The following is a 27,275-nucleotide window of genomic DNA, read 5'->3' on the forward strand; positions in this document are numbered from 1 at the left end:
AAAGTAGGTAGGTACTGTCAAGCAGAGCTATTTTCAAGTCACAGATCCCATTATCAGTATTCTGTGTTCCAAATATCAAGCCTCCCTGCAAGTTATTTTAAGTTCCTGTTCAATGCTAAGGCTATTCTAAACAGCCTTGGAGTCAAGTACAGAGAACCTTTACAATACTAGGTACCAAGTGACCGCAAAGTCTTTGCAAGAAGCTGCTGAACTGAATTTATGCAGACATTCTGCCAGAACTGGCCTTGAGAAGTTACTACTAAATGAAAATGAACAAACCCCAGATAGTTTGAAATGACCCACCAGAGCTAGGTGTAGTGGTGCATGCCTGTAATTCCAGCAATTCCTATAATTTCAGGTCAGCCTGGACAACTTAGGGAGACCCTGTTTTAAAAAAAGGGCTGAGTGTGGGGCTCAGTAGTTAAGCATCCCTGGGTTTCATCTCCAGGGATGGAAAAAAAAAAAAAAAAAGACCCACCATCAACAGACATGGACAGAACTAGGCTTCAGAAGTTACTACTAACTTCCCAAGTGTTGGAAATGACCCACTGGACCTGAGCCATCACCATCACCTTTGATCTTGCTTTATTAGAAAGAAAATATGAGTCAAGGCTTGGTTCTGGCCTCCCAAGACAGTGTTTAGTAACTCCTGGCTAAAATCATATTTCCATGCTGTTATACTACTACTATCTCTATTAATTTTTAATGGAAGGACTATATAACTATTGTTCCATCTAAAGGGTTCTGTGATCTTAACAATTTATCAATCTCCTCTACCACACAAGACTGACCAAGAAGTCCAGACACAGTTCTTAGTAGAAAAATAGGCATAGGTCCTGGATTTGAATGTTGTTTCTCTCACTTCTAGCAAGTAATCCAAGACTGCTTCCTTGTCTACAAAACACGACTCAGAACACTAAACTTCCATGGGGTCACAGAATTAAGAATGAAATTCATCTGGCATATACTAAAGCTCCAAATGTTTTAGCTGTTTTTTAACTAATAATTCTGGTTTTACATTGTCTTCACATTATTTTCTTCACAATTTCTAATGAGGTAGTAAGATTATTCCCTAAAGTTGAAGCAGCATCTAACCAGAATCTTTTGACTACAATTTATTCATTTCACATTATTCCTTTTCTCCATTATTCTATATCTTCAAACTGTTTCACAGGTATAAAGATACGCTAACAATAAACTACTCACCGTATGCATGTCTTAAATGAATTCTATCTGGATTTGATGTGTCCACATAGCACTAATATATTCTACATATTTCTCCCGATTTTCCAAATCACAGCCTGCCAACCAGAACCCAGTACTAAGCAATAGTCCCAACTGTATGTAGTCCTAAATGCCAAATAGCTCCTTCCAAGTCTAAGAAAATGAACAAAATGAACCTGGAATATCTTCTCACACTAAAAAGCAAGTCAAACCTATAATTTGAATGCAGTTATCAAAGAGTCACCTTTTATATGTGGAGCTCTCAGCTAGGCACTCAGGGTACAGCAATGAATAATGGACTTAATGGAACCTAGTAACTAAGCAAGGCTAGTATGAATAGTCATCTATGTTGAGGCCTGTCTCCTGCCAACTCAGCTTCAGAAGGGTCAAAGGGGGCAATTTTAGCAACCAAAAGTGAATTGAATTACAAATAAATAAAAATATGTGGGACCTGGGGTTGTTCAGGTGATGCACTGGGTTCAATCCTCACCACTAGACAAAAATAAAGGTACTGTATCCATCTACACCTAAAACATTAAAAAAACTTCTCTGTGGGATAAATCCACTGGTTCCTTTCAGAGATTAAAAGTAGGGATTTTGGCTTACTGATAACAAAGAAAATGCCTGCAGAATTATAAATGGCATTGGCTAAAGACTAAGCCCATTAAGCATCCACATTCAGCAGGCTGGCCGAAGGAAAATATACTTGTCCCCAAAGTACATAGTGATCTTCAGACCCTCCTGAACCAGTTTATCTACTTTGTGACAGAAAACAAAGGAAGAACAGTTGCTTCTTATTGGTCTTTATGGTAGAGACCTGCCTACAATGGGTTCAAACTCGAGCATGCACAAGGACACAAATTCATGATTCTCCACTATAAGTACCTTATAGTGCTTTTAGACTATTAAATCCAAATGATAGGTATCACCTAATAATTTTCACTATAGATTGTCAAAAGTAGTAAAATCTAGAAGGAAGTTAATTTTCAGATTGCCATCATACTCAGTTGGCTACCTAGTAGTACTAAAGGTGAGATGGGAAAAGCAGGCAGGCCTGCCTGGGCTTTCAAGGATGGATCGGATTCAATATAATGAGGCACAAGAGGACAACCACGGAGGCCAACTGCTTTCTCTCAGAATGGCAGCAAGTTCTTCTGGGCTTCCTGCCACAAGTGACTTTAAACTGAAGTTAAGTCCGGTCTCCAGATACAAACTCAAGACACTAAAAAGTTCAGACCTACATTTTAAGACATTTTTTTTAAATGGAGGCAGATAGCATGTGTGAGACACTGGGTTTGGTTCTCAGCACCACACATATAAAGATCCATTGACAACTAAAAAATATTTTTTTAAAAAATGTAGGCAGGGCTGGGGATGTGGCTCAAGCAGTAGCGAGATCGCCTGGCATGCATGCCGGCCCGGGTTCGATCCTCAGCACCACATACAAACAAAAGATGTTGTATCCACTGAAAACTAAAAAGTAAATATTAAAATTCTCTCTTCTTTCTCTCTCGATCTCTATAAAAAAAAATGGAGGCAGAATTCCATCAACTCTATCCTGAATCACATACTACCAAGTGCCAGCACAAAGGAATGATTCTAAGTTTAATGTACTTCTTGGTACTATCTCTACCTGTAGCACTTAATCTGTTAATATCAAGCTGGCTGATAAAGGGAAATTTAAAGTAGATGATCTTGAAAGCAGCAGTCAACATGCACCTGAAGTCCCAGCTACTTAGAAGCCTGAACCAGGAAAGAGTAAGCAAGTTCCAGGCAAATATAGGCAACAAAGCATATCCAGTCTCAAAAAAAATTATCTTTCAAACCCAAAATACACAAATCCTCTTTAAAATGGCAATGTATTCCAGCAGACAGAAGGAAATGGTAAATACTATCTTCTACAATAAGCAACACTGATGTCCTAGAATGAATAGGGAAGGAAAACAGGGAATGGGTGAAGTTGGCTTTCATCAACCCTTTTTTAGAAGATCACTTCAAAAATTACAACCTGCTCCCCCCAAAAATCTAGCTTTTGGTAACATCCAAAGAATCACCACTTGGGAAGTTAAAACACAAAGTTTGGAAGACAAAAAATAGTCTTAAAAGTGTAAACAAAAAGGAATGAGGAAAAACATCCAAGAGAATCAAAGCCTAAGAATTGAAATGGGACACTGCAATCTCCTCAGAAACTGGCCCAAGACCTAAACAATTATTCAGAAAAATTATCATAAACAAAAACACACTAGAATGGCAAGGTGTATGCTTAAGTCAAAAAGAAAAATAACCAATAAGGCAGCATTAAGTTTGATACCCTCCATTCCCATGTTGTTGCATGCCACATACGGCATTGCTATGCAGTGTTTGCTTAGAGCTAAGCAATCAGAATAATGTCCACATGGCTTGGATCACCATACAACTGGCTTAAAGCAGAAGTGAGTGTTGAGAATGTGCCCTGACATCCTCATGTTATCACATGTGACAAATTAACTTTTCTTCCATTCATCCAAATATACAATTTTGGACGAACAGGAAAGTCACCTAAGTCATTTTGTTCAGACCTAGACCATAAAAGTCTGTTCTGGGTTGTTGCCACATAAGAGATTTCCTCTGGGAGGCAAGGGTAGGTAGATAGAGTCTGATGAACTGTTTGGAAACATTAATAGTTTTGATTGTTAACAGGATCTGGATGGGAATGATCCTAAATACTCATGATGAAAAATTGGTTTACTATGGGGAAAACTATTTGGCAGAGTAGGCAGGGACTTTCCCATCGGATTTTAGGGTAGCATTGGACAGCTTTAATTATGGATATTTACTTCTTTGACAAAGTATAAAAAGGCTAAATAATAGAAAGAAACAGTGCTACTTTATTAAAATACTGAGTTTTATTTCACATGTATATTTTTGTCTCCCCACCATTTCCATGTCTGACCACCACTACTACTATGTCCTATCATAACATTCCATACATACTTAGAAACCAAGCAAAGGGTGGAGTTCCATCTTTAAAAACTAAACAGGCATTTTGGACAACACATTCTTGGCAATAGAACCTTGACAACATTTATCAAACACGGTAGGGAAAGTTCTCACTTTGCATTATAAAAAGGACAGCCAGATATCAACTGTTACAGAAATGAAATAAGACGGAAATTTTTAACAAACTGTTTAAACTATTTTCTTAAAGAGACTTCCTCCACTGCCAGAGATCTTGAATAGCCTGGAAAAAAAAAAGAACTGTGGTTAAAGAACCATAATACTTCACAGACATCAATAAATTAAACCATGTCTCTCTGCACAATTCAAAATCTATTTTTTATTCTACCACAAAAAAGGTTCACACTCCAGGTAATTGAGAGCTTAACTCCAACCAAATACTTTACCAATCAAACATCACTGGCCCAGAGATCAGTTAGAATAGCCAGAGTTAAGCAACAGCTGTTACTTATCTAAAACTAGATGATGATTTGAATTTCCTTAATAAGCTCTCTGCTTATAAAATTCCTTAGTTCTAGGACATGCTCTACTTATACATTAATAGTTTCTACAGTGTTTCTACAGTGTTGACATTCAAAATCTTGCCCAGTGAAAATGGAACTGGTATCAGACTTGTTTTTTTAACTGATTTGAAGCACCGGATGAAGAACCAAAATGTTGTTTTTGTTTTGTTTTTAAGACAGAATTTTCTTAATATTTATTTTTTAGTTTTCGGTGGACAAAACATTTTTATTTTATCTTTATATGGTGCTGAGGATGGAACCCACGCCCCATGCATGGCAGGCAAGCGCGCTACTGCTTGAGCCACATCCCCAGCCCACCAAAATATTTTTGAGTGCTGACACAAAGCTCAAATATTTTCAAACATTTGACTTGTGGATTAGGGATGCTCAAATGATTCTAAGACTTTTAAAGCCAACAATATAAAAGCACCTTCTCCTCCAAATCAGAATTTGCAATACTTCTGATCCCAAAAATTTCAAATAAGAGATGCTCAACCAGTGAACAATAAATCAAGCTATAATATTTATCATTTACTAGTACTCAAACAACTTCTTCCCTGCACTCAAAAACATGCTTTGAAGTTTTAGTCAGAAAATACTTCTGGGTAGCAATGAAGTACCAGCAAAACTCTCATACAGGGTATGAAAGACAAGTGCCACTTCAGTTGTCTTGACATCTTCACTTGAATTTTTCCCCCAATTAGGGGGGACTGAACTCAGGGTGCCCTATCACTGAGCTACATCCCCAGCCCTTTTTATTTTTAAGATATGGTTTTGGGCTGGGGATGTGGCTCAAGCAGTAGTGTGCTCGCCTGGCATGCGTGCCACCCGGGTTCGATCCTCAGCACCACATACAAATAAAGACGTTGTGTCCGCTGTAAACTAAAAAGAATAAACATTAAAATTTAAAAAAAAAAGATATGGTATTGCTAAATTGCCTAGGCTGGCCTCAAACTCACAACCCTCCTGTCTCCTCAAGAACAGCTGGGATTACAGGCATATACCACCACTCCCAAGGTGGATTTTTCTTAATTAAAAAAAAAATCTCATTTTGTTTACCAATCATAAAAAAAAGCATTTGGTACACAGAAGTTTGTATCAAACTTTCCTCCATGCTGAATACATAATAGAAGTCCTGATAAATATCACTGAACAGGATCTATTCTCTACATAGGGAAAACCTAGCAACCCTAGGTGACTACATATTTCTTTCAGTTAACTGAAAATAAGAATGAAAGGGCTGAGGCCTTGGATTCCTCCACAGCACAGCAAAAATACAATAACTTTCTTGTTATAATAAAGTACTTTCATGGGCTAGGGATTTAGCTCAGTTGGTAGCGTGCTTGCCTTGCATGCACAAGGCCTCTGGGTTCAATCCCCAGCACCACATACACACAAAAACTGGTAAATCTTACAGTATGTGGTCATTTGCTTTCTTGGGAGTTAGTATCCTTCGTAGATGCTAAACATGAGAAGACCATTTTGCTAAAGTCAACCTAAAGGGTGAAATTTAGAAGCAAGAAGTTTATTACTCTGTATTCACTTTAGTTCAGTGTTAATAGAAAAAAAGTTCTCAGTTTCTGCCAACCAAATTCTTGTGTTTCCATGTATTTAAGTATTGTCTGTGGTTAGGAAACTTTTATAAGTAGCCAATACTTCAAGAGATTAAAAGGATAATCATAATAAACCAATGAAAAAAATTGGATTTGGTCATATCCCCAGAAAATTCAGTTACCTCCTGGTCAGTCATCCGGAAGCAATTCTTCACATAATTGACGAACTTGGCTTCCACTTTGGGAAGAGAACCACCCTATTGAGAAAAAAGCATTGAGAATAAGAATAGAAATATATTCTTTAGAGGTCTTTAGGAAATTCCTCTAAGATCTGTGCTTTTACATGTTATCAGTCATTTCTTGTCCCTTCAACATTTTCATTTTTAAAATATTGTTATTTTTAGGCCCAGAAAAACATTAGAGGCTTCAGGTTTGCTGTAGGTTCAAGTTCAGAACAGTCACTCTAGGTATGGGGAGACACAAGCCACATTGTATGCAAATACAGCAACTGGGCTGCCTGTCCATATTATAACAAAGCAGTTGTATTACTCTCTTCACCCTGAACCAAATACAAAGTAAATATATGCCCCCTCCCTTGAGAACATTGTCCCAAGTGCCCAAAGCCGTATAAAAAACAGTTAACATTTGTACACCAACATTGTACACCAATATTCAAGGGTTATATGAAGCTGAATGGGGATGAAATTCTAACTATAACCTCTGGCACTTCTTTCCAATTATGAAACTATCAGTATCAGCAATGTCTAAAACTTTGTCATCAAAATTCATAAGACATTATTATTGAATACCCTGAAATTTTTATAATTATCATTTACTACATCATACATTTTTCCTATTTTAAGTTAACTGGTTTTCCTTATCCTAGCTAGGTATTTTAATGCACTTTAGTAAGATTGAGAAGCTTCCAAATGCCAAAGGGACTATGCCAGAATCAACTACAAATACTAAGATATTTAACTGCCTCTTATCACCTAGATAAATAAAACCTCCCTGTAATAAGTTCCCTTTCAAAATTATTGTCACATACATCCTTATTTGATTCATTCAAATATTTATTGAGCAGCTAAGGAGATACAAAGTGATTAAAACATGGTCCAAGAGAAGATGAGGCATATATGCACAAGAGAGCAATATATAAGGTTCAACTGAATTCACAGCAGTCAAAAGTGCTTTAGGAAATCAAGAGAGATTGCTTCCAGCCTGCAAGTGGGTGTGGGTGGCAAATCAGGAAAGGGGATTGAGATTAAAATAGAAGACTTCAGCCTGGATTGTTGATGATACTCAGTATGGACTATATTTGTCTCTCCTTTTCCTTTCTCCCCATCTTTGGGCTTAATTTACCAGTAGTGCCCAGGGCTGTTCAATGTGCCTGCAATTAAACCAAGGAGATAGGACCACATTAAAATGGAGGGGAGGGGCATCATTTTAGCACTGTATGCAAGGGATAAAAATAAGTCAGTGATACCAGGAAGGCTAAGAGGTTACAGTGTGACTAAAGCAAAACAATACATTCTGGTGCTACAATGCTAATTTCCAATCCACTCATCACTGCTTAAGGAAATCTTCTGAAGCCAGGTACAGCCTACAGAGCACAGGAGAAACATGGGGAAAGAGGTGGCAATAACCACTCCTCACCACCCACATGTATGCTCAAAAACTGGAATCTAGATATATCATTCTTAGAACTAAAAGATTGTCTCAAATGTTTTTCCTTGACATTTAAACCAATTATTCCCTACAACAAAAATCCTGAGCTCACTACAGTGTCAGTCCCCAGTCAAGTAGCAAGACAAAAAAAATTAACCCTCTTCTCATGTTTCTGTTATTTAGAACAAAAGGGAGACTACATGTAAGCCCATTAGATACTCAAATTTTGGATATTACCCACGTGTACTGGCTGGGAATGTCTTGGTATGAAGGGAAAAAAGAAATGACTCAATTTATTAGAAAAATGTCGAGTCAAATATGAACTATCAAACTATTAGCACCAAGCAGGCAAAATTAAAGTCTCTACTTTTGCAGCTATTTACAACTGTATTTAAGATTCCTATGCCCTCTGCTGGCTGTTCAGCATAACATAACCAGAAGTACACACAAACAATATTCTGATTTCATTTTAACTGGTTAAAATAAAAAATGCAGCTCAAAAAAATGGGCCTGTTGGCTGTTTAAAGTGGAAAATTCAAGCCAGCTGCAGTGGTGCACACCTGTAATTCCAGTGACTCAGGAGGCTGAGGCAGGATTCCAAGTTGGAAGCTATCCTCAACAATACGGTAAAACCCCATATCTCCAACTATAACATGAAGAGCTGGGGTTGTAGCTCGGTATAGAGTGCTTGCCTAGCGTGAGGCACTGGGTTCAATCCTCAGTGTCATATAAAAATAAAGAAAAAATTTAAAAACTGAAAAGGGGCTGGGGATGTGGCTCAGTGCCTCAAAATAACCCTCAAAGCACAGAAGGGGTGGGTATATTAAAATGATAAAAAGGAACAGTTTGTCCAAACCCTCAGACTTTTTTGGGGGGTTGGGGAGGGGACTAAGGAGTAAACCCAGGTAAAGTTACCACTGAGCTACATCCCTAGCCCTTTTCCTTTTGAGAGAGGATCTCAGTTAAGTTGCTGAGACTGGCCTTCAATTTGGTGATCGTCATGCCTCACAGGTATGTGCCACCACTCCCAGCCATAAGCCATAATGATTTGAGATGCCAAACTTAACTAAGATCATTTTACTCACTTTTTCTATACTTGCTTGCATTTTTGCTTTAATGTCTTCTACAGAACTAGGTCCTTTTGGTGTTTTAGGAGTTTTTTCCTGTTTTTTGAAGGATTCTTGACCCTGTTGAAAAAGTTCAATTTCAAATGATCATAAAAGTGCAGCATTTAACTAAAACCACTTTCTGGATTTCCTTATTCTTATAATCCTTATAAAGGCAAGCATACAACAGAACTGCTGTTTTAGTACATGCCATACACTTATTTTACAGAAGTCATTCCTTTAAGCAAGAAATACCTTATGATGGTATTAAACAGGAACATTTAAATAATAAAAAGATTACCAAGAATGAAGCAAGGTAGTTCATGTACCCTGACTCCTAGAGCCCACCCCAAGGGACTCCATAGTAGGGCACAATTACTAGGGTTCTTTAAAACTCTGTATTAGATTCTAACATGCATTCAGGGTTGAGTGTCTCTGCTCTGGGCAAATAAATACAACCTTACACATAAATGAATTATAGGAAATAGTTTACATCATAAATCTTTCCATTGGCCTTCTCCCCCACTGGAAAACCAGCAGCCTTCTATCTTAGAGTATATCTAAATATATCTTAAGAGTATCCAGAAAAATGAGCACATTTTAGTTATCACTGTTCTCAAAAACACCTACCAAATTCCTAACAGACCAGATTGTCCACAGAACAATTTCTGAACTGTTTTCCCAACCACTTCATTGAAGTAGGCCTACTTTTAAGTGTATGTTGTCACTTACTTTTGATCTTGGTGTTGTTGGTTTTGAGTCTTTTCCATTCTGGTTCGATTTTTGTGCATTTTTGGCTGGAGTATCTCGTGTAGACTGCAATTGGAAATTAATCAGCGTCACCCTCTCTGCACAGTAGACAGGCCAATACAAATAAAATATCCCACATCATGCTTTAAAAAAAAAAGCAGCCTTTTAACAAAAAGGTTGCAAAGGGTCAATGAACTGTTGGCCACAAAACCATCCATTTCTCACTGTTTAAATTTGAGAGTCAGATGTGTTGCGTATATTTTTAACGTCAGCAACTTGGGAGGCTAAGACGTGAGAATAGCAAGCTTGAAGCCAACCTGGGAAACCTAAGGAGACCCTGTCTCAAAATCAAAAGCTAGAGATGCAGCTCTGGTAATGCACAGGCCTGGGGTTCAATCCCAAGTACTGGGGGTGGGGGAGTTCAGCAAAGCTATGACTCAGAACCAATTTCAAGTATGAGATCACTTCAAGCAAGTTTTCATTAGCTACAAAACAAGTGAATAGCACTTTAAAAAAAACCATCATTTTTGTAGGAGATCTGATAACCTTCTACCATTGTATCTACTCACTTTCTTCACTGGAGCTTTTTCTTCAGTTTCCTCATCATCAAAATCATCATCATCATCACTACAAACAAAATAAGCCAAGATATGAAGAACTTTCGAAATCTTTGGGAGAAGTGATGTAAGAACTAAAAAAAGCAAGATCTGAGAAAACAGTTCACTCCAGCTTAGTTCCTAATAGTCAAGTAGTGGAAGCATCCATAGCGGTTGAATAGGTAAGAAAATGTCTATACACGAAATGGAATGTTATCAGTCTTTTTAAAAAAAATCCTGTCACATGCTACAGCATGAATAACCATTGAGGATATGTTAAGTAAACAAGCTGGTCAACAAAGGGTAATCACTGTTCATTTATAACAAAAGAGTATAATCGTGGTTCCCAAGGGATGGGAATTGCTGGCTTATTCAATAGAATATTTGAATAACAGCAGACTGTAATATCAATCAAATGGCAACAGTTTCCATTTATACAGACTTAATATGTATTAAGTTCTAAGAACTCCGGTTGGCTTATTTTGTAAAAATCTATCCCAAAATTCATAGAAACTATAATAACTAAAGTACCAAAAAAATCTCCAAAAAACCAAGCTCAAGGACTCACATTTGGTGATTTCAAACAATAGTTAAGACTTGAGTATATAAGAGCTAAAACTATAAAACTCAGAACAGAAACATTTTCATTACAGTGGCTTTGGCCATGGTATCATAGTTTTGACAGTCACAAATGAAAATCGACTGTTGTGCATTGGCTACATCAAGAATAAAGTCAACCCTCAGAATGGGACAAATGTTTTGAATGGCAAAGACATTTAATTTCAAATACATACAAATGGTCAATAAATAAATGACCATCAAGAAAAAGCAAACCAAACCCATTCATACCACAATGACTACATGCAAAAATAATGGCAAGTGTTAGAATATGGACAAATTAGAAGCCCCATAAACTTGAAAACAGTTTGTCAATTTCAAGGTAATCCTAGAATTTACAGGACCTAGTTCAAAGTGTGTATTCAAGAAAACAAAAAAATGTGTCCACTGATATTCACAGCAGCCAAAAAGTGAAACAACCTAAATATGCATTCTGATGAATGTCTAAGAAAACCAATGGATAAAGCCTACCCATACAAGGTATTACTCAGACAGAAAGTTACAACCAATACATGCTCCACAGATCAATTTGAAAATTGGGGACTGCCTAAAATTGCAATATTCTGATAAATACGTTCTCAGTTGTTTTCAACCTTGCCCAAACTAAGACTGATATGTCACTAGGCAATCTTACAGGACCTTTGTACAAGAATGCTGTCATAATATGTAGAGGACTGGTTCCAGGACCACCTCAGATACCAAAATCCAGGGATCTGAAGTCCATTCTATAATGACATGGTATTTTCTTTTTTTTTTTGAGAATTTTTTTTAATATTTATTTTTTAGTTCTTGGCGGACACAACATCTTTGTTGGTATGTGGTGCTGAGGATCGAACCCGGGCCGCACGCATCCCAGGCGAGCGCGCTACCGCTTGAGCCACATCCCCAGCCCATGACATGGTATTTTCATGTCACCTGTGAACATCCTCCAACATAATTTTTTGGAAGGACTGCTTGGAATCAACTCCAATGCTTTAAAAATTCCAATTACTTATAATACCTAGTATAATATGGGCAAGGGTAGTTAAGAGTATATCCTTACCAAGTGTATTGGATTTAATCTCCAGCACAAAATTTTACTGTATGTAATGCTTCAGGAACAAAGAAAAAAGTCTATGTACAGGGGCTGGGGTTGTGGCTCAGTGGCAGAGCACTTGCCTGGCACATGTGAGCAGTTGGGTTCGGTCCTCAGCACCACATAAAAATAAATAAACCAAATAAAGATATTGTATCCCGTCTATAACCAAAAAATATTTTTTTAAAAAAGTATGTACATGTTCCATAAAGAAGCAATTTTCTTGAGTAATTTTGATCCAAACTCAGATGCAGAGAGTTTGCCAACTGCACATGCAAATAAATTTAAAGAAGATGTTTAGGAGAAACTTTCCTGCTTACATATATCAAGGGCTCATACTATAGCCTTTCCATCCTCAAATCAGGACCACAATTTCCATTTTAGTTTTAAGAATTCTGGGACTATGGCCGAGTACCATGGTACACACCTATAGTCCCAGCCACTCAGAAGGCTGAGGCGGGAGGTTCAAAAGTTTAAAGCAAGCCTCAGCAGCTCAGCAAGCCCTGTCTCTAGGTAAAATATAAAATAAAGGGCATAGAATGTCAGTCAGTGGTTAAGTGTGCCTGGGTCCAGTCCAAAAAAATTTTAATTTAAAAAAAAAAAAAAACCACCACTGGGACTTCAGTTTATATTTCCAAAGTTAACTAACTACCTTTGGTCATCATCTTTACATTCTCATTGCCATGTCAGGTGGTTACCATCACTAGCGGAACAAGTTTCAATAGAAACTTGTTCCCAGGATATCTATTAACTGTCTCTGATTCCCAGGATATCTATTAACTGTCTCTGATATGCACACTTTCCTTATTAGCTTGAATTAGGCCTTGTCATCTACACACTAGTTCGCCATCATAACCAATATTAGACCCGGTAGAGCACAAATGTGAATTATTAATCATGGTTACATTATTCATTATATGCATTCCAAAACAGAAAAGTTTCACAAGTCCCAACAGGATCAGGATTCCAACAGGTCCTACTCCAAAGCCTTCCTTAAAGGGACTGTTTTAGTAAATATGCTATTGGGTACTCAGAAATCTATACAAAGGTAACTCATACACCACACTAAATCTCTCTTGGGGTGTATTTTAAATCTAATGGTAAATATTCCTAAAATAGCAGCAATCAAACATACAGCTCATTTCTGGGTACAATAAGCAGGTATTCTGAAGCAATTTTTTCAGCTTTTTTCATTCTCTCCCTTCACTGACATGTTCTGAGAGTTAATTCCCCATCCTCAGTACAATCAGTTTGGCTATAAGGTTACTAAAAGCCTAACTTCCAGACTTGATCATTAGTACATATTCTCTTGAAGCCTTTGATTCATTCCATCTGCATTTAATGTTTTCAATGAATACATATGAACCAATCTAGGAACTTAAGGAAAAGCTGAGACAAGTATTTAAGCTAAAAGTCACTGATATTCTTTATTCCATAGTGTGCATGTAACTGTTTATAACCACAGCAAATAAGCAGAATCCTGTTTCTAGCCATATTTTAAATTCAAGAAAATTTTAATGTCACTTTTAGAATCTTATTCTGTACATTAGGAAAAAAAGAACTACAGGCCAAAGTCCTTTATAAAGAAGCTTTAGATCGTCTTATTAAATGAATTTAACCAGAGCTATTTCATCAGATCCTGCTCTTTCACCCAAATCACATTGTTATTTATCGAACAATACACCAGCCTTAATATGGGGTCCAATTAATTTTTATCGGGAGAAAGCTGCCTCCCATCAAATGAGATATGCTACAAACACTAGCCTTCTAAAGACTTAGTGCACAGCTGTATTTTACTGGGAAATAATATCAGTATTAACTCCACTCATTAACTCAAACTAAGTCAAGCACTTCCCCCTTTTAATTTAATGATAAATTATTAACTAAAAAATGACTGGTAAGTTTAATAATCCCTTCCCATGAACACAACCATGTTGAGTTTCCATGAGTGTACTACTTACTCTTCATCTTCATCATCATCATCTTCATCATCATCGACATCTTCATCAGCAGCAAGTTTTACTTTTTTCTTAAAGAAAAATATAAACTCATGAGCAAAAGCTGGTTATCACCACACCCAAGGCTCTAATACAATTATAGTACAACCATGTCCCTACCTGGGGAACCTTGCTACCACCTCCAGGGGCAGATCGCTTTCCAGATACACTTAAGAGTTTCACATCCTCCTCCTCTTCATCTTCTGACTCTGCATCTTCCTCCACAGCTAAAACAAATTTAGACATTATAAAACTCCAACAAGAACTCAGCAAAAATCAGATATATATGCTGTAGCATCTATCAAAAAAAAAAGCAGATTCTATCCTATGAAGGGATCAAATATTTTAAAATTACTAACTTCCCATTTAAACCTGTAATATAGAGACAGTAGTATCAGAAAAATCCAAATTGGGAAGAAACCAAGTACCTAAATAAGTAGCACAATACAATTTATAAAATAACTTACCTACTAAGTGCTGGCCACTAATATGCACAGGCCCTGAACCACACTTCAACCTTAAGACCACAGGTGGTGTGATTTCAAAGCCCCCAAGGGAAACCTAAAAGGGAACAAAATTTTATCATTAAACATCGTGAAGAAAATGTTGAACACCTAGCATTATGGGCAAGTCCATAACCAAATCATACCAATAAATCTGTTGTTCTACCTAAAAGAAACAGCCAAAACCACATTCGACAGCAAAATGTTCACACAGTAAGATGTAGCTATCTACTTAAATAATAAAATACTCCTTGAATCTTCAAGCGCTCTTACCGTTGGCTGGACTGACATTTTCAATGTTGCCAGTGTTACTTTAATTGGACTGCCTTCATAATTCATTGCCTCTGCTTCAACAATGTGCAATTCATCCTTTGCACCAGCCCCTAAACTGACCTGATTAAAAAGAAAAAAAGAGTGCTTTATGATCAAGTGCTATCTATTTTATAACCCCCATCTATTACACATTTTTTTTAATGGAATAACCTTTTCATCATCACCATCAATGGGAAACAAATCTGCAGTGTTGTCTCCTAGTGGCAACTTAAAGAAATGTGTAAAACTGCATACACAATAAAGGTAAAACATTTATTGGGCAACTAATACAAAGGTGAGAAATAGACCAGTCTATGGGAGACAAGAAAGATTACTGCTGCCCAGTAATCTTATATCTAACCTTATAAAGCAACTGATGAACCCAAGAAGTACTTTGACTGGACTTCACCTGAAACCCAATGAAAATGCCAAGTGCTTTAACGAAGTTGTAGGGATGACATCTACATAACACCATCTTACAAGCAGACAAGAAAGCAAAAGTCTTATACCACATTAATAGAAAGCAGGAAAAGGGATAATTTGAAAGTTTAAGTACCGTTCTTAACGATAACTGGTGCTCATTTTCATCATTATCCACCTTAAAGTGATAATCTTTGTCAGCTTTTAGCTCACAACCTGTGAAGGGGAGGAAAAAAGCAAATAAAACAAGGATAAAAATAACACCAAATGTTTACAATCAAAAGGTGCTGGTTAACCTGCGAACTAGGTTTTCACTACTCCAGCTACCCTGGAGGGCAGCAAAAGATTCTTCCTGGATTTTCATGAGCTCTATCTACAAGCACCAACTAACACCCATAAAGACTTCATAAACTCCAATTTCTTGTTACAGAATTTCATTCTCAACTACAAGGAGACAGATCCTATTGCCACTGGTTCAACAATTTAGTACATCTGTATCTAAACCTCAGATCTTAAATCAACCTAATGAATACTGATGATTTCCCAGTTTTAAAAAGTGGAATTATCTACTCTGGAAAGTGGAAATTTACAAATGAGAGTGGTTGCACAACACCAATATTAACAGTTTAAAAATTAAAACAAACAAAAAACACAAACCCTACAACTAGGAAAAAAAGCCAAGTTTGTTACAGTAATGTTCCAGTCTTTCAATCAACATGATGTGATAGAAACAGTATGAATTCAGACATTGTTTCTGGTGATAGACCCAAAAGACGTTTCCAGTTTCCGACAGAAAAAGTTGCCAAAAATCACTGATATAATCTGAGGGATTTTCACTATCCAAAATGGCTAGGAATAAAGCCTTCTCATATGGTAAGTGAATGTAAATCCCAGTCCATGAATGGAAAAATTACTAAATATTGTCAGAATGAAAGTTTAATAAAGTCCCGGTTAAATCTCAGGTCTTTAACTGAACTCAGTCTTACTAGTTTACCTCTGCTGCCCTTTCTCCCCTAAAACTAAACCTCATTTCTATTACTGAGTCAAGGGTCTTAGTTCAGAATTTTTGTCATACTTTGCAAAAACTGTTAAATCATTTCTATCATCTTCAGTATCGTCGCCTCAATATGGGGATGACGGCATGGACCGCACTGACACTAACCGGGTCTAAAAATGCCAACTACCATCATATTGTAAGCACCAAACAAAGACCTCCAAAATCCTGTTACTACCAACCATTGCACCCCATTTCCCATCCAATAACCTCCTGTAAGCCACTGGACCCCAGGCTCTGGGGTGACAAAACACCCGTGAGTCCCGGATGTTAAGCCCACACCTCCTCCCTCCCCCAACCACGTGGCAACCACGTGCTCCCAGCCGTAGCGGCCTGCTCACGCCCCGCCGCGCCTCCCTGCCCCCGGTACCTGGCCAAAGCATCTCGAGTAATTCTGGACGCCAGAGCTCGGGACCAAGAACTAGAGCAACGGCAAATTCTACTAATGCCCTTCCTCCACGAAAGCACCCCAGGCCTCGCTGGGAACAGCACACAATCGCCACGGCCACCCACCGCGAGTTCAGTAGCAAAAAATGCCACCGTGCATCCACAGGCCTACAATCTCAGCCCTGGAAAGGAAAGCTATGCCCAGGGCCTGTATTCCTACCCAGGCAAAGCAAACATCCAGCCCTCCAGTCCCGCATCGCCTCAAGCCCTAGGCCTGGGGCCTGGGACCGCTCCTTCCCTCCGTCCCTCCACGCCGTCGGTTCCCCCAGCTCTCACAGTCTCCCATCGCCCGGCCACCAGGGCCCCGGCAGCGCCTCCCGTCTTCGCAAGCCTCCAACAGGCTTAGCTCCCCCCACCAGCTCAGGCCTCAGTTAATTCCCGGTCCCCCAAGAGCCAGGAGGCCCTGTACGGCCTCGCTTCAACACTCCCGAAAAAAGAGTTACCGAAAAGGTAGTTCTGGGGCCTCAGGGGGCTCATGTCCATATCCATCGAATCTTCCATGGGGTGGTAGCACGCACTTAGGTGGGAGAGAAGGCGGACGGAAAATGGGTGCCTACTCTAAAGAGACGCGCAGGACGGAATCACGCCAGGGAAAGGACGCGGGCTCCCCACGCGTATATATGGTCTCCGAAGATCTCGCGAGAGCCTTCCAAGTCCCGCCCTGTGCGCGTGCTCGAGAGTTCCCCCTCCCTGTACGGTCGCGCTCCTGCGCATGCGCTCTTCAACTCTGCTCGTTTTTTACCTCGCCCCCCACCTCTTCCAGGTACTTCGCGGGCTCCCACTGAGCACGCGCACTCGTACCGTGCGCAGACCCTCCGCCGCCGTCTCTATTGCGCACGCGCAGTGGCCCCTCATAAGCGCGCGCTCCTACCTCCGACCCTTCCACGTCCCCTCCTGCTCTGCGCGCCGGTCTTGATCCCAGAGCCTGCGCAGCCCACCCTGCAAGATGGCGACGTTACTTCCTCGCTGCTCCATCCTCTGGGACCCTCCCAGGCCTCCTGGGGTCACGGGCACCTTGGGATTTTTAATTTGCCCGAAGGCCTGGTCTCAGTTAATGGTTTCCCTAAATTTCAGGTGCCGGAGGCGGAGTAGATTGAGGCTTATTCTTTGTTGGGGAGAAAAGATGTAGTTACTGGCCAGACTTGCTCATCGGTGCTTTTATAGCTCTGCCCTTCCCAGGGCCCCAGTTCTCATCTCCAGGTCATTGGGAGGTCAAGGGGGACCTGAGTTAGTCTCCTCGGAAGAGCAAGCGACATCCGCAAAGATCAGGGTGTGCGGCCTCTAGGAAGGCGCAGTCTTGATCGCTCCCGTGAAAGGAAGCAGGACTGTAGGGAACGCAGGAGGCCGAGCCCAGTCTTTGGGGATCAGCGTTTTAGACTGCAGCTTGACACGACCCCCGCACTCCGAGGTATACCTTTTATACCTCCACATACCAAACAAATTTAAGAATTACTGTGAGGAATAAACTGATACCAACGCCTCTGCTCCCTCTTCCCACTCTGATTAATAAGCTATAATGCACATGATCCAATACTAACAAAATCCTAAATTTGCAGAAACCAGAGAGCATCAACATGTGAGTGGGTCCAAGCACTTCCTCACCTTTTCCTAGCCCCCAAGTAAAGAAGAGTCTTTACCCAGATTCTTGGATCCTTTAAGATGTAAAATATAAACAATTGCTAAAGAAATAAGTAACAGGAAAATTGGGAAAGGGGGTGGAGAATATGATGAACAGGATCTGTACCTTCAGAAAGGGCAAATATGATGCCTACAGAGAAGTGCAGGAGGAGGCTCTAATGTCCTGTGAACTCATGCAAGTGAAAGTTGGAACTACTTTGCAATTGCTCCCTGGATTCTGGACTCTGATTATTTGAACAAAACTCTATACACAGCCTGAACCATATGGGAGCCATCGCTAATGTTTTTTAAATAGCATATTTGTTGTTTTGATGTTTCAGGCACCTAGTCTGGGTATGAGCTCAAAGAATCCAGATGTTAAAAAAAAAAAAAAGTGCACTTTTTCATATTTGCAAATACAGTGAATGCTTACTGTCTTTAAAAATATATAGGCCTATACAACTCGAAAAGGTAAAAATACACCTCTTTCCGTCTCTCTGTTTCTAATCCCTAGGGGTAATCACTATTCACAGTTGGATGAATCTCCTTCCAAACATCCCCTCCTTACTGGTAATTTAACCCAGGAGTAATTCTTCCTCTGAACTAAATCCCCAATACTTTTGATTTTTTTTTTTTTTTTTTTTGGATTGAACCCAGGGGGTACTCAGCCACTGAGCCATATCCCCAGCCCTTTTTTATATTTTATTTAGAGGTAGGGTCTCCCTGAGTTGCTTAGCACCTCACCATTCCTGAGGCTAGCTTTGAACTTGAGATCCCCCAGCCTCAACCTCCAGAGCCGCTAGGATTACAGAGTCCTTTTGATTTTTGAGACAGAGTCTAAGTCATCAAGGCTGGCCTCCAAGTGTAATCTTCCTACCTCAGACTCCTAAATCTCTGGGATCACAGGGGCGCACCACCATGCCCAGGCAGACTACTTTTTAAATGTATGTGTGAGTATATATATGAGAGACAGAAAAGTTGTATGCTGTGGAGGGTGTATTTTTTTTTTTATTTTTTTAGTAGTAGATGGATACAATATCTTTATTTTTGTTTGTTTATTTTTATGTAGTGCTGGGGATCGAACCCAGGGCCTCACGTGAACAAGGCAAGCACTCTGCCACTGAGCTACAACCCCAGCCCTGGTATATATTTTTTAATATGGGTGAGTCACATATTACCTTGCTTTTAATACTCAAAAATATGTTTTGGACATTAGTCCAAGTTAATACATGATATGGATATATTGTAATGTTCACTGCATTGATGGTCTAAATTTTTATTCATAGTTTTGCTATTAAAAATAATGCCTAGGGCTGGGGATGTGGCTCAAGTGGTAGCGCGCTCGCCTGGCATGCGTGCGGCCCGGGTTCGATCCTCAGCACCACATACCAACAAAGATGTTGTGTCTGCCGAGAACTAAAAAATAAATATTAAAAAAATTCTCAAAAAAAAAAAAAAAATAAAAAAAAAATAATGCCTAGGGCTGGGGATGTGGCTCAAGCGGTAGCGCGCTCGCCTGGCATGCATGCGGCCCGGGTTCGATCCTCAGCACCACATACCAACAAAGATGTTGTGTCTGCCGAGAACTAAAAAATAAATATTAAAAAAAAATTCTCTCTCTCTCTCTCTCTCCTCTCTCACTCTCTCTTAAAAAAAAAAAAAAAAAATATATATATATATATATATATATATATATATATATATATATATAAAAGAAAAATAATGCCTAAACCAGGCACAGTGGTGCACACCTGTAATCCCAGCAGCTCAGGAGGCTGAGACAGGAGAATGGAAATTTTGAGTGCAGCCTGGGCAATTTAGCAAGAACATGTCTCAAAATTTAAAAATGTTTAAAAAGGTTGAGGGACCTCTGGGTTCAATCTCTAATATAAGGGGGGAACGTATACTATAATAAACATCTTTGTACCTATATCCTTACAGGTGTCTGAAAGTACTTTTGGGGGGGAATATATATATATATGGTAGAGAACTTGCCTCATATGTGCTAGGCAAGTGCTCTACCATTGAGCCACAACCTCAGCTCCTGTGAAATATATTTTAAGACATGGAAGTGCACAGTGAAAGGGCAGATACTTAAAATACATGTACATGTAAATGTATCATTTATTGTTTGTAGAAGTAATCACATTTTATATAATCTCTAATTTTCCTGTTTCATGTGGCTGTCTCTCCACTATATAACATATAAAGGCCCACTGTATTATTTTTAGGAATTGAATAATGTTCCATTATATAAACAAGTGTACAATTTTTAAATTCCAGATTTTTTTAATATAATCAATTTTATTTGTTTGTTTGTTTGTTTATTTATTTATTTTGGTACCAGGGATCAAACTCAGGGGCAGTTGACCACTGAGCCACATCCCCAGCCCTTTTTGTATTTTATTTAGAGCCAGGGACTCACTGAGTTGCTTAGCACCTAGCTTTTGCTGAGGCTGGCTTTGAACTTGAGATCCTCCAGCCTTGACCTCCAAAGCTGCTGGGATTACAGGCGTGCACCACCGCACAGTCTCTAGGTTTTATTTGAATTCTTCATTGCTGATACATTTTTGAGGGAATTTTAAACATGACAAAAATACAATCCTATGATAAACGCCCATCTTCAGCAGTTATCATCACATGGATGTAGCTTGTCTTGCTTTATGTATCCCCTTCCATCTTTGGATTTTAGTATTGTGGGGGTGGCAGCAGCGGGGCGAGGGGGAGGGTGGAAGTTCTAAAACTAATCTCTTGTGAATACTAAAGGACAACTGTATGACTGTTTCATATCACACCATATCACCACACACTGTAGTGGCACCCCCTTTCTCCACAGAAAAGTCTTAACGGGGCTTCTCCAGAAATCTTCACATGGCTGATTTTGGGACTGTCAGCAAAAGAGTCTCTGCAAAAGAGTTCAATGTAAATAACTTCCTATTTTCTCATCGCCCTGTTTTACTTGGCCACTGGCAGGGAAGATACTGAAAAACCAGCCTCTACCTCAGAGCAAAGCCTGTCCAAGGAAGGGACCCACAGAGCACTCCTAGGCACATTCCCACCCTGCTAAGTTGTTTATGTACAAATAACAGGAGAGATCTGTTGCTCCAGGTGTCCCTGACTCAGTCAGGCTAGGTGGGGATCCAAAGCAACCCCCTAGCAGTCACCAATCAACATGAGACAGGGAAAATACCTGGGATGCCAGATGACCCCCCCATTAGTTTATGGTGGTTGATAATGTGTTGGGAAACTATGTAGTTCAGCATGTACACCCTTCTAGGCTTAAACCAATTAGTTCAAACGAATCCCCCTCTTGTAGTAACCAATCACCCCTACCCAACTTGTTCCCACCAGTGAATGTGTAAGGGTCCGGCGAAACGTCGGAGAAAGAGACCACGAGACTAGCTTCATGCAATGGCAAGGGGGATTTATTGGATCCGTTCCAGCACGCTGGGACTCTGTGCTCACTCAAGAAGGGAGAGCAGCCCAGAGCCCAGAGCAGAGGTCAAGCAGAGCTTAAGTACACTTTTTTGGGGAGGGTGGGGGGCTCAGAACAAATCATCATGAGGCGCGGGAAAATTGAACAACAACTCTGATACATGATTAGTCCATTCATTGGCGGGAACAGGCTGGGCAGGGGTGATTGGTCACTTCTAAACTGGGTACACATTCAAACTGATTGGTTCGGGCCCTGTGACAAACTGCACTGGGCCCTAGGCTGAATGGCCAGTAGGGCGTTGTCTTAACTATCTCAGGAATCTGGGTGTAACAGAGGAACTTAATAGTACCTAATCTTTTACATTTCAATTCAAGGTTTCCAGCTTAGAAACTTTACCCTTTCAAAAGTGCTAATCATGTTTTAGAGTTGTTGTCTGTTTTTCCCAGGGTGTGTAATGAATTGCTAAGAGATGCTATGATTTAAGTGAAGACCCTGCCTTCCCCAAAGAGTGTATAAAACTGCTGCAAACCCTAGGCTGGGGCCTCACAGCGTCACCAGTTGCTGTGTGTGCACATGGAGGACTGAGCTAGCTCGAAATAAACACCTCTTTGCTGCTTACATCGATCTTGGTCTCTGGTGGTCTTTTGGGGGTCCTGAATTAATTTGAGCATAACAATACCAGCACTCCCGGGTGCTGGACACCCCTTTACTAGTTTTTCACAAACAGTATAGTAGTTTGTAGAAATGTGTAAACAAGGCTTTGGCCTTGAGCTGGGCTTCACAGAGATGTCTACATTTCTGAGATAAGTTACCAATTGGGCTCCATGGTAACAGCTGGCAGGGGGAGGAAAGAAAGGGGAGAAGAAGCTCTCCCCTTCTCAGGTGCTGTCCTTGAAGGGTTAACTTGCCCAAAACAGTGAAAGAAAAAGCTGCTTTTATGTGAACTTCTGCAGACTGTGAACTTCTGAGCCCCTCCCCTTACATGCTGGGTATAAAACTCGGGGTTCAGGGATTGACTGATTACAGCAAAAGCTGTGCCCTCTGAACCTTCTGCAGCCAAATAAAACTGTTTCCTGCTATCTTCGGTGCCTTGCCTCGTTTGTCCCTACAACAGCACAATATGGGAGGAAATGCTGATGTGATTACCAACTATGCCCTAATGTGTACATCTTTCAAAACATCATGTTGTAGATCATAAATAGATCATTATGTCAATTAAAAATAAATGAAGATGAATAAATATTTCCTCCCCAAAAGCTGTGCAAATTTGTGGACAATGTTCATTTGTAAGCATGTGCTTTTGGATGACCATGTAGGAAAGAAAGGCTGCATCACTGGGAAATCTACATTTAACTTTTAGGACACTATCAAACACCTTACATTGCCACCGCGGTGCATGGGAGTTGCAGTTCCTACACATCCTTGCTAATACTTTGGAATTTTGGACAGTCTTGTAAGTGTGTGGAGGCATCTTGTGGTTTCAATTATTTGAATTAAGTAACTAGTGAAGGTGAGCAGTTTTGTGTGTTTATTTGCTGGCTGTTATGGTTTGAATATGAGGCATCCCCCAAAAGTTCAATGCAAGAAGGTTCAGAGGAGAAATGATTGGGTTGTGAGAATCTTAACCCATCAGTGAGTGATAACTTAAGTGGTAACTTAAGTGGTTGGGTGTAGCTGGAAGAGGTGGGGAAAGGGGGCTTTGGCTTTGGGGTATATATTTGATTTGTATCTGGCAAGTGGAGTCTGCTTTCTAGTCATCATGTGACCACCATAATGTCCTGCCTCTCCTTGAGCCCTGAGGAATGGAGCCTGCTGTCTATGAATGGAGACCCCTGAAACTATGAGCTCCTGAATAAACTTTTCCTTCTCTAAAATTGTTCTAGTCAGTTCTTTTTAGTCACAGCAGCGAAAAAGCTGACTAAAACACTGGCCCTACAGCTTCCCAATGTGTGGTTGAGGTATCTGTTTAAATCTTCTGCCCCTGTTTTTCCCTGTTTTTGTTTTTTTCTGTTTTGTTTTGTTTTTATTTGTTTTAATGTACATGCTCTACCACTGAGTGACAACCCCTGGCCCAGGTTATTTGTTTCTGCGTCTTGGATTTGGGGACATCTGTATATATTCTGGATACAAGTCCTTCATCATCTCTGCATTGTGTAAATATTTTCTTTCAACCTGTGACTTGTCTTTTCATTCCCTTAACAGTGTCTTTTGAAGAGCAAACGTTTTTAATTTTGAAAAGCTTCCACATCAATTTTCATATGGATTATAGATTTTTTTTGTAGCATGTCTACCCAAAAGAAAAAAAAATGTGCTCCCTCAAAAAAATCCTACTTTTTTTTAGAAGTTTTTTTTCCTTCAGTACCTTTTTATCCTCCCCAGAAGTTTAAAGATGTTGCCCACTGTATTTGGTGGACAAACACTCAGTCTGTGTGGCTTTTGTAACAGCAAGACAGCTGTCATTTTTATATTTGTTCCTGTGTGATGCCTTTTCCCCCAACTGCCTTAAGATTTTGTCTTGGCTGGGCATGGTGGCACACGCCTGTAATCCCAGCAGTTTACTGAGCCTGAGGCAGGAGTTCAAAGCCAGCCTCAGCAATTTAGTGAGTCACTTAGCAACTCAATGAGACCCTGTCTCTAAGAAAATATAAAAAAGGGCTGGAGATGTGGCTCGGTGGTTAAGCACCCCTGAAGATGTTCTCTTTATCTCTGATTTTAAGCAATATAATCTAATTAATCTTGGAATGGTGTTCTTCGTGTTTCTTTTGTTTGGGAATTCACCAAGTTTCTTGAACCAGGTTTCTGTAAATATATAATTTCTATCAAACTAGGACATTTTAAAGCTATTATTAGTTAAAATGTATTTCTATCCTCTCTTTTATCTCCTAAGTTTTTTTTTTTTTTTTTTTTTTTTTGCCCTAAGAGCCCAGCTCTTGCTGTGTTGCCCAGCTGAACCAGAATCCTGGGCTCAAGGGATTCCCTCCCTAGCCTAGTACCAGCACACCCTGCACACCCTGCACCAGCCCCTCGGGATTCCAGCCACATATGTATTAGGCTATTTGAGTTGTCCCATGGCTTGGTGGTCCTCTCGTCATTTTCTTTTGGTCTTCTTTTCTCAATGTTTCATATCTGATCATTTCTATTAGATATTTTCATCTACAAGATCTATTATCTAATCTGCTGTTAATCTCATCCAGTAGGACTCACATCTCAGAGATTTTTTTTTTTTTGATCTCCAGAAGTTCTGCTTTGTTCTTTTATGTCATTCAGGGTTTCCTGTAATTCCTATGTTTTGCTCCACCTTGTTGACCATAATATGCTTATTCTATCATTTGCATTATTTCTAAGTCTATTTGAGGGCCGTGTGTATGTTGTTTGGTTTTGCAGCGCTGGGAATCCAACGCAGGGCCTCATGGGTGTCTACAGGTGTGCACCACCATGCCCAGCGAGACCACTGCCTTCTTTTCCACCTTGTGGTGCTGGGGATCAAACCTAGGGCCTCGTGCAAAGGAACACTGCCTTTTAACCTAAGGTCTAAAATTTCCCAGCAGATAAACATCACTTGCATATTATTATCTTATTTTATTTTATTTTTTTTTAGAGAGAGAGAGAATTTTAATATTTATTTTTTAGTTTTCAGCGGATACACATCTTTGTTTGTATGTGGTGCTGAGGATCGAACCCGGGCAGTATGCATGCCAGGCAAGCGCGCTACTGCTTGAGCCACATCCGCAGCCCACATATTATTATTTTAAAAGCCACTTTTCAGAGGCCATTATAATATGGATAATTCTTGGCATATTCATTTAATATAATTTTATTAAATGCCAAATATAAATGTCAAATATTCTATATAATTTTATTGAATGTGAAATACTTATATCAGATACTGTATATTTACTCACCTGACACCCATTTCTGACTTGGACTTTCCCTTATAGAGGTTGGAAAGCTACATACTCCAAATCCCAGCGTCCCTCATGGTCAGGGTGACTAGGCGATGCATTCTGAGCGAGACATTTACACAGGAGTCCAATGGAAGAAGAAGGGTGGAAAATCTTTTGTCCTGTCTCCTTTTTTCCTATATGGAACAAAGTTTCTGGAGTTGAAATAACTATTTTATGTCTATGAAACAAAAACAAACAAACAAACAAAAAAACAAGGATGAAAGCCAGTTGCTAAAGATGGCAGAATGTAGAACTAACACAGCTTATTTCCTTATGGCATTGCGAAGCAGCTAGACCAACTAAGTGATGCCTGCTCTGAATTTCGGGGAGACTTGCTGCTCCCAAATTCAGGACTTATGTCACCTACTACCGATGACTGTGCCCCTTTTGAGAAACAGCTTATGGTTTACTACTGAGCAGCAATGGAGACTATAGACAATTGACTGCAGGCCACCAAGTCAGCATGTGAACTGGGCATCTGATTCATCACTTCAAAAACTTAGGCTTGGGCTGGGGATGTGGCTCAAGCGGTAGCGCGCTCCTCTGGCATGCGTGCGGCCCGGGTTCGATCCTCAGCACCACATACCAACAAAGATGTTGTGTCCGCCCATAACTAAAAAATAAATATTAAAAAAAATTCTCTCTCTCTCTCTCTCTCTCTCTCTCTCTCTCTCTCTCTCTCTCCCTCTATCACTCTCTCTTAAAAAAAAAAAAAACTTAGGCTTGCACAAAAGCACTTTCTTTTCAGATGGAAGTGGCATATATGAGTCCAGGCACAGGGAAATCCAGAAGACACAAGAATATTTCATGAGAAGAGGACCAGAGGCCTTCACTGTTCCTTTCTGCCAATCTGCACTGCACAAGACTGTATTTCCAGAGAAGGCCACAGGGATGTCTCTTGTCTCACTTGCTTTTCTGTACCTTTAACTGACCCACCTCAAGAAATAAAATCTAAGCAAGGCACAGTGGCCTGGGTCTGCAATCCCAATGACTCAGGAGGCTGAGGCAGGAGAATTGCAAGTTCTAGATCAGCCTCAGAAACTTAGCAAACCCTCAGCAATTAGTGAGACCCTGTCTCAAAATAAAAGATAAAAAGGACTCAGGATGTGGCTCGTGGTAAAACACCTGGGTTCATTCCCTGGTATCAAAAAAAAAAAAAAAAAAAGCAGAATAGAAAGGAGAGGAAGGAGAAGAAAAGGAAAAAAAAGAAAAGAAGGAGGAGGAAGAGGAAGAAGGAAGAGGGATTCTGTGTACCCTGTCCTTGGATCCATGCCTTGACCAATAGAGTAAAAGAGAGTGATGCTCTCCAACTCCCAGGGTTCCCGGGCGCTCACTCTAGGAACGCCACTGCCTCAGCAGCCTCGGACGGCCTGAATGGACAGGAATGCCCTTCAGTCCTAGCAAAGTCTCAGACAAATGCCAGCACCAACTTGCCAGCCAGAATGAGTCAAGTTG

The 27,275-nt window shown here is 39.9% G+C and overlaps 1 protein-coding gene across 3 annotated transcripts; it reads right to left on the bottom strand.

The window, feature by feature from the left end:
- Positions 1-4,071: 4,071 nt before the first annotated feature.
- Positions 4,072-17,637, bottom strand: NPM1 (nucleophosmin 1). 3 transcript variants are annotated; one of them, XM_081295538.1, is made up of 12 exons: positions 17,267-17,637; positions 15,459-15,538; positions 14,864-14,983; positions 14,555-14,648; positions 14,208-14,314; positions 14,052-14,119; positions 10,371-10,428; positions 9,784-9,867; positions 9,031-9,132; positions 6,460-6,534; positions 6,140-6,220; positions 4,072-4,444 (listed from the first exon to the last, which is right to left on the bottom strand). In XM_081295538.1, exons 1-11 carry the CDS (start codon positions 17,322-17,324, stop codon positions 6,149-6,151), a joined length of 918 nt encoding a protein of 305 aa, XP_081151664.1. In that variant the 5' UTR covers positions 17,325-17,637; the 3' UTR covers positions 4,072-4,444; positions 6,140-6,148. The 3 variants fall into 3 exon arrangements, with proteins under 3 accessions (XP_081151664.1, XP_081151665.1, XP_081151666.1); XM_081295539.1 differs by lacking the exon at positions 6,140-6,220; XM_081295540.1 differs by lacking the exons at positions 4,072-4,444; positions 6,140-6,220; positions 6,460-6,534 and adding an exon at positions 6,543-7,667.
- Between the last annotated feature and the right edge of the window lie 9,638 nt (positions 17,638-27,275).

This window comes from Spermophilus citellus (assembly GCF_964194105.1).
Source record: "Spermophilus citellus genome assembly, chromosome: 1".
Taxonomy (NCBI): Eukaryota; Metazoa; Chordata; class Mammalia; order Rodentia; family Sciuridae; genus Spermophilus; species Spermophilus citellus.

Bases quoted from the DNA above. Each gene is read 5' to 3' on its own strand.
- NPM1 (XM_081295538.1), bottom strand. From the start codon at position 17,324: ATGGAAGATTCGATGGATATGGACATGAGCCCCCTGAGGCCCCAGAAC. The intron at 14,984-15,458 runs GTACTTAAACTT...CTTTTTAATCAG, and splicing joins ACCAGTTATCGTTAAGAACG to GTCAGTTTAGGGGCTGGTGC. The intron at 14,120-14,207 runs GTAGGGACATGG...TTTTTCTTTAAG, and splicing joins GTGGTAGCAAGGTTCCCCAG to AAAAAAGTAAAACTTGCTGC.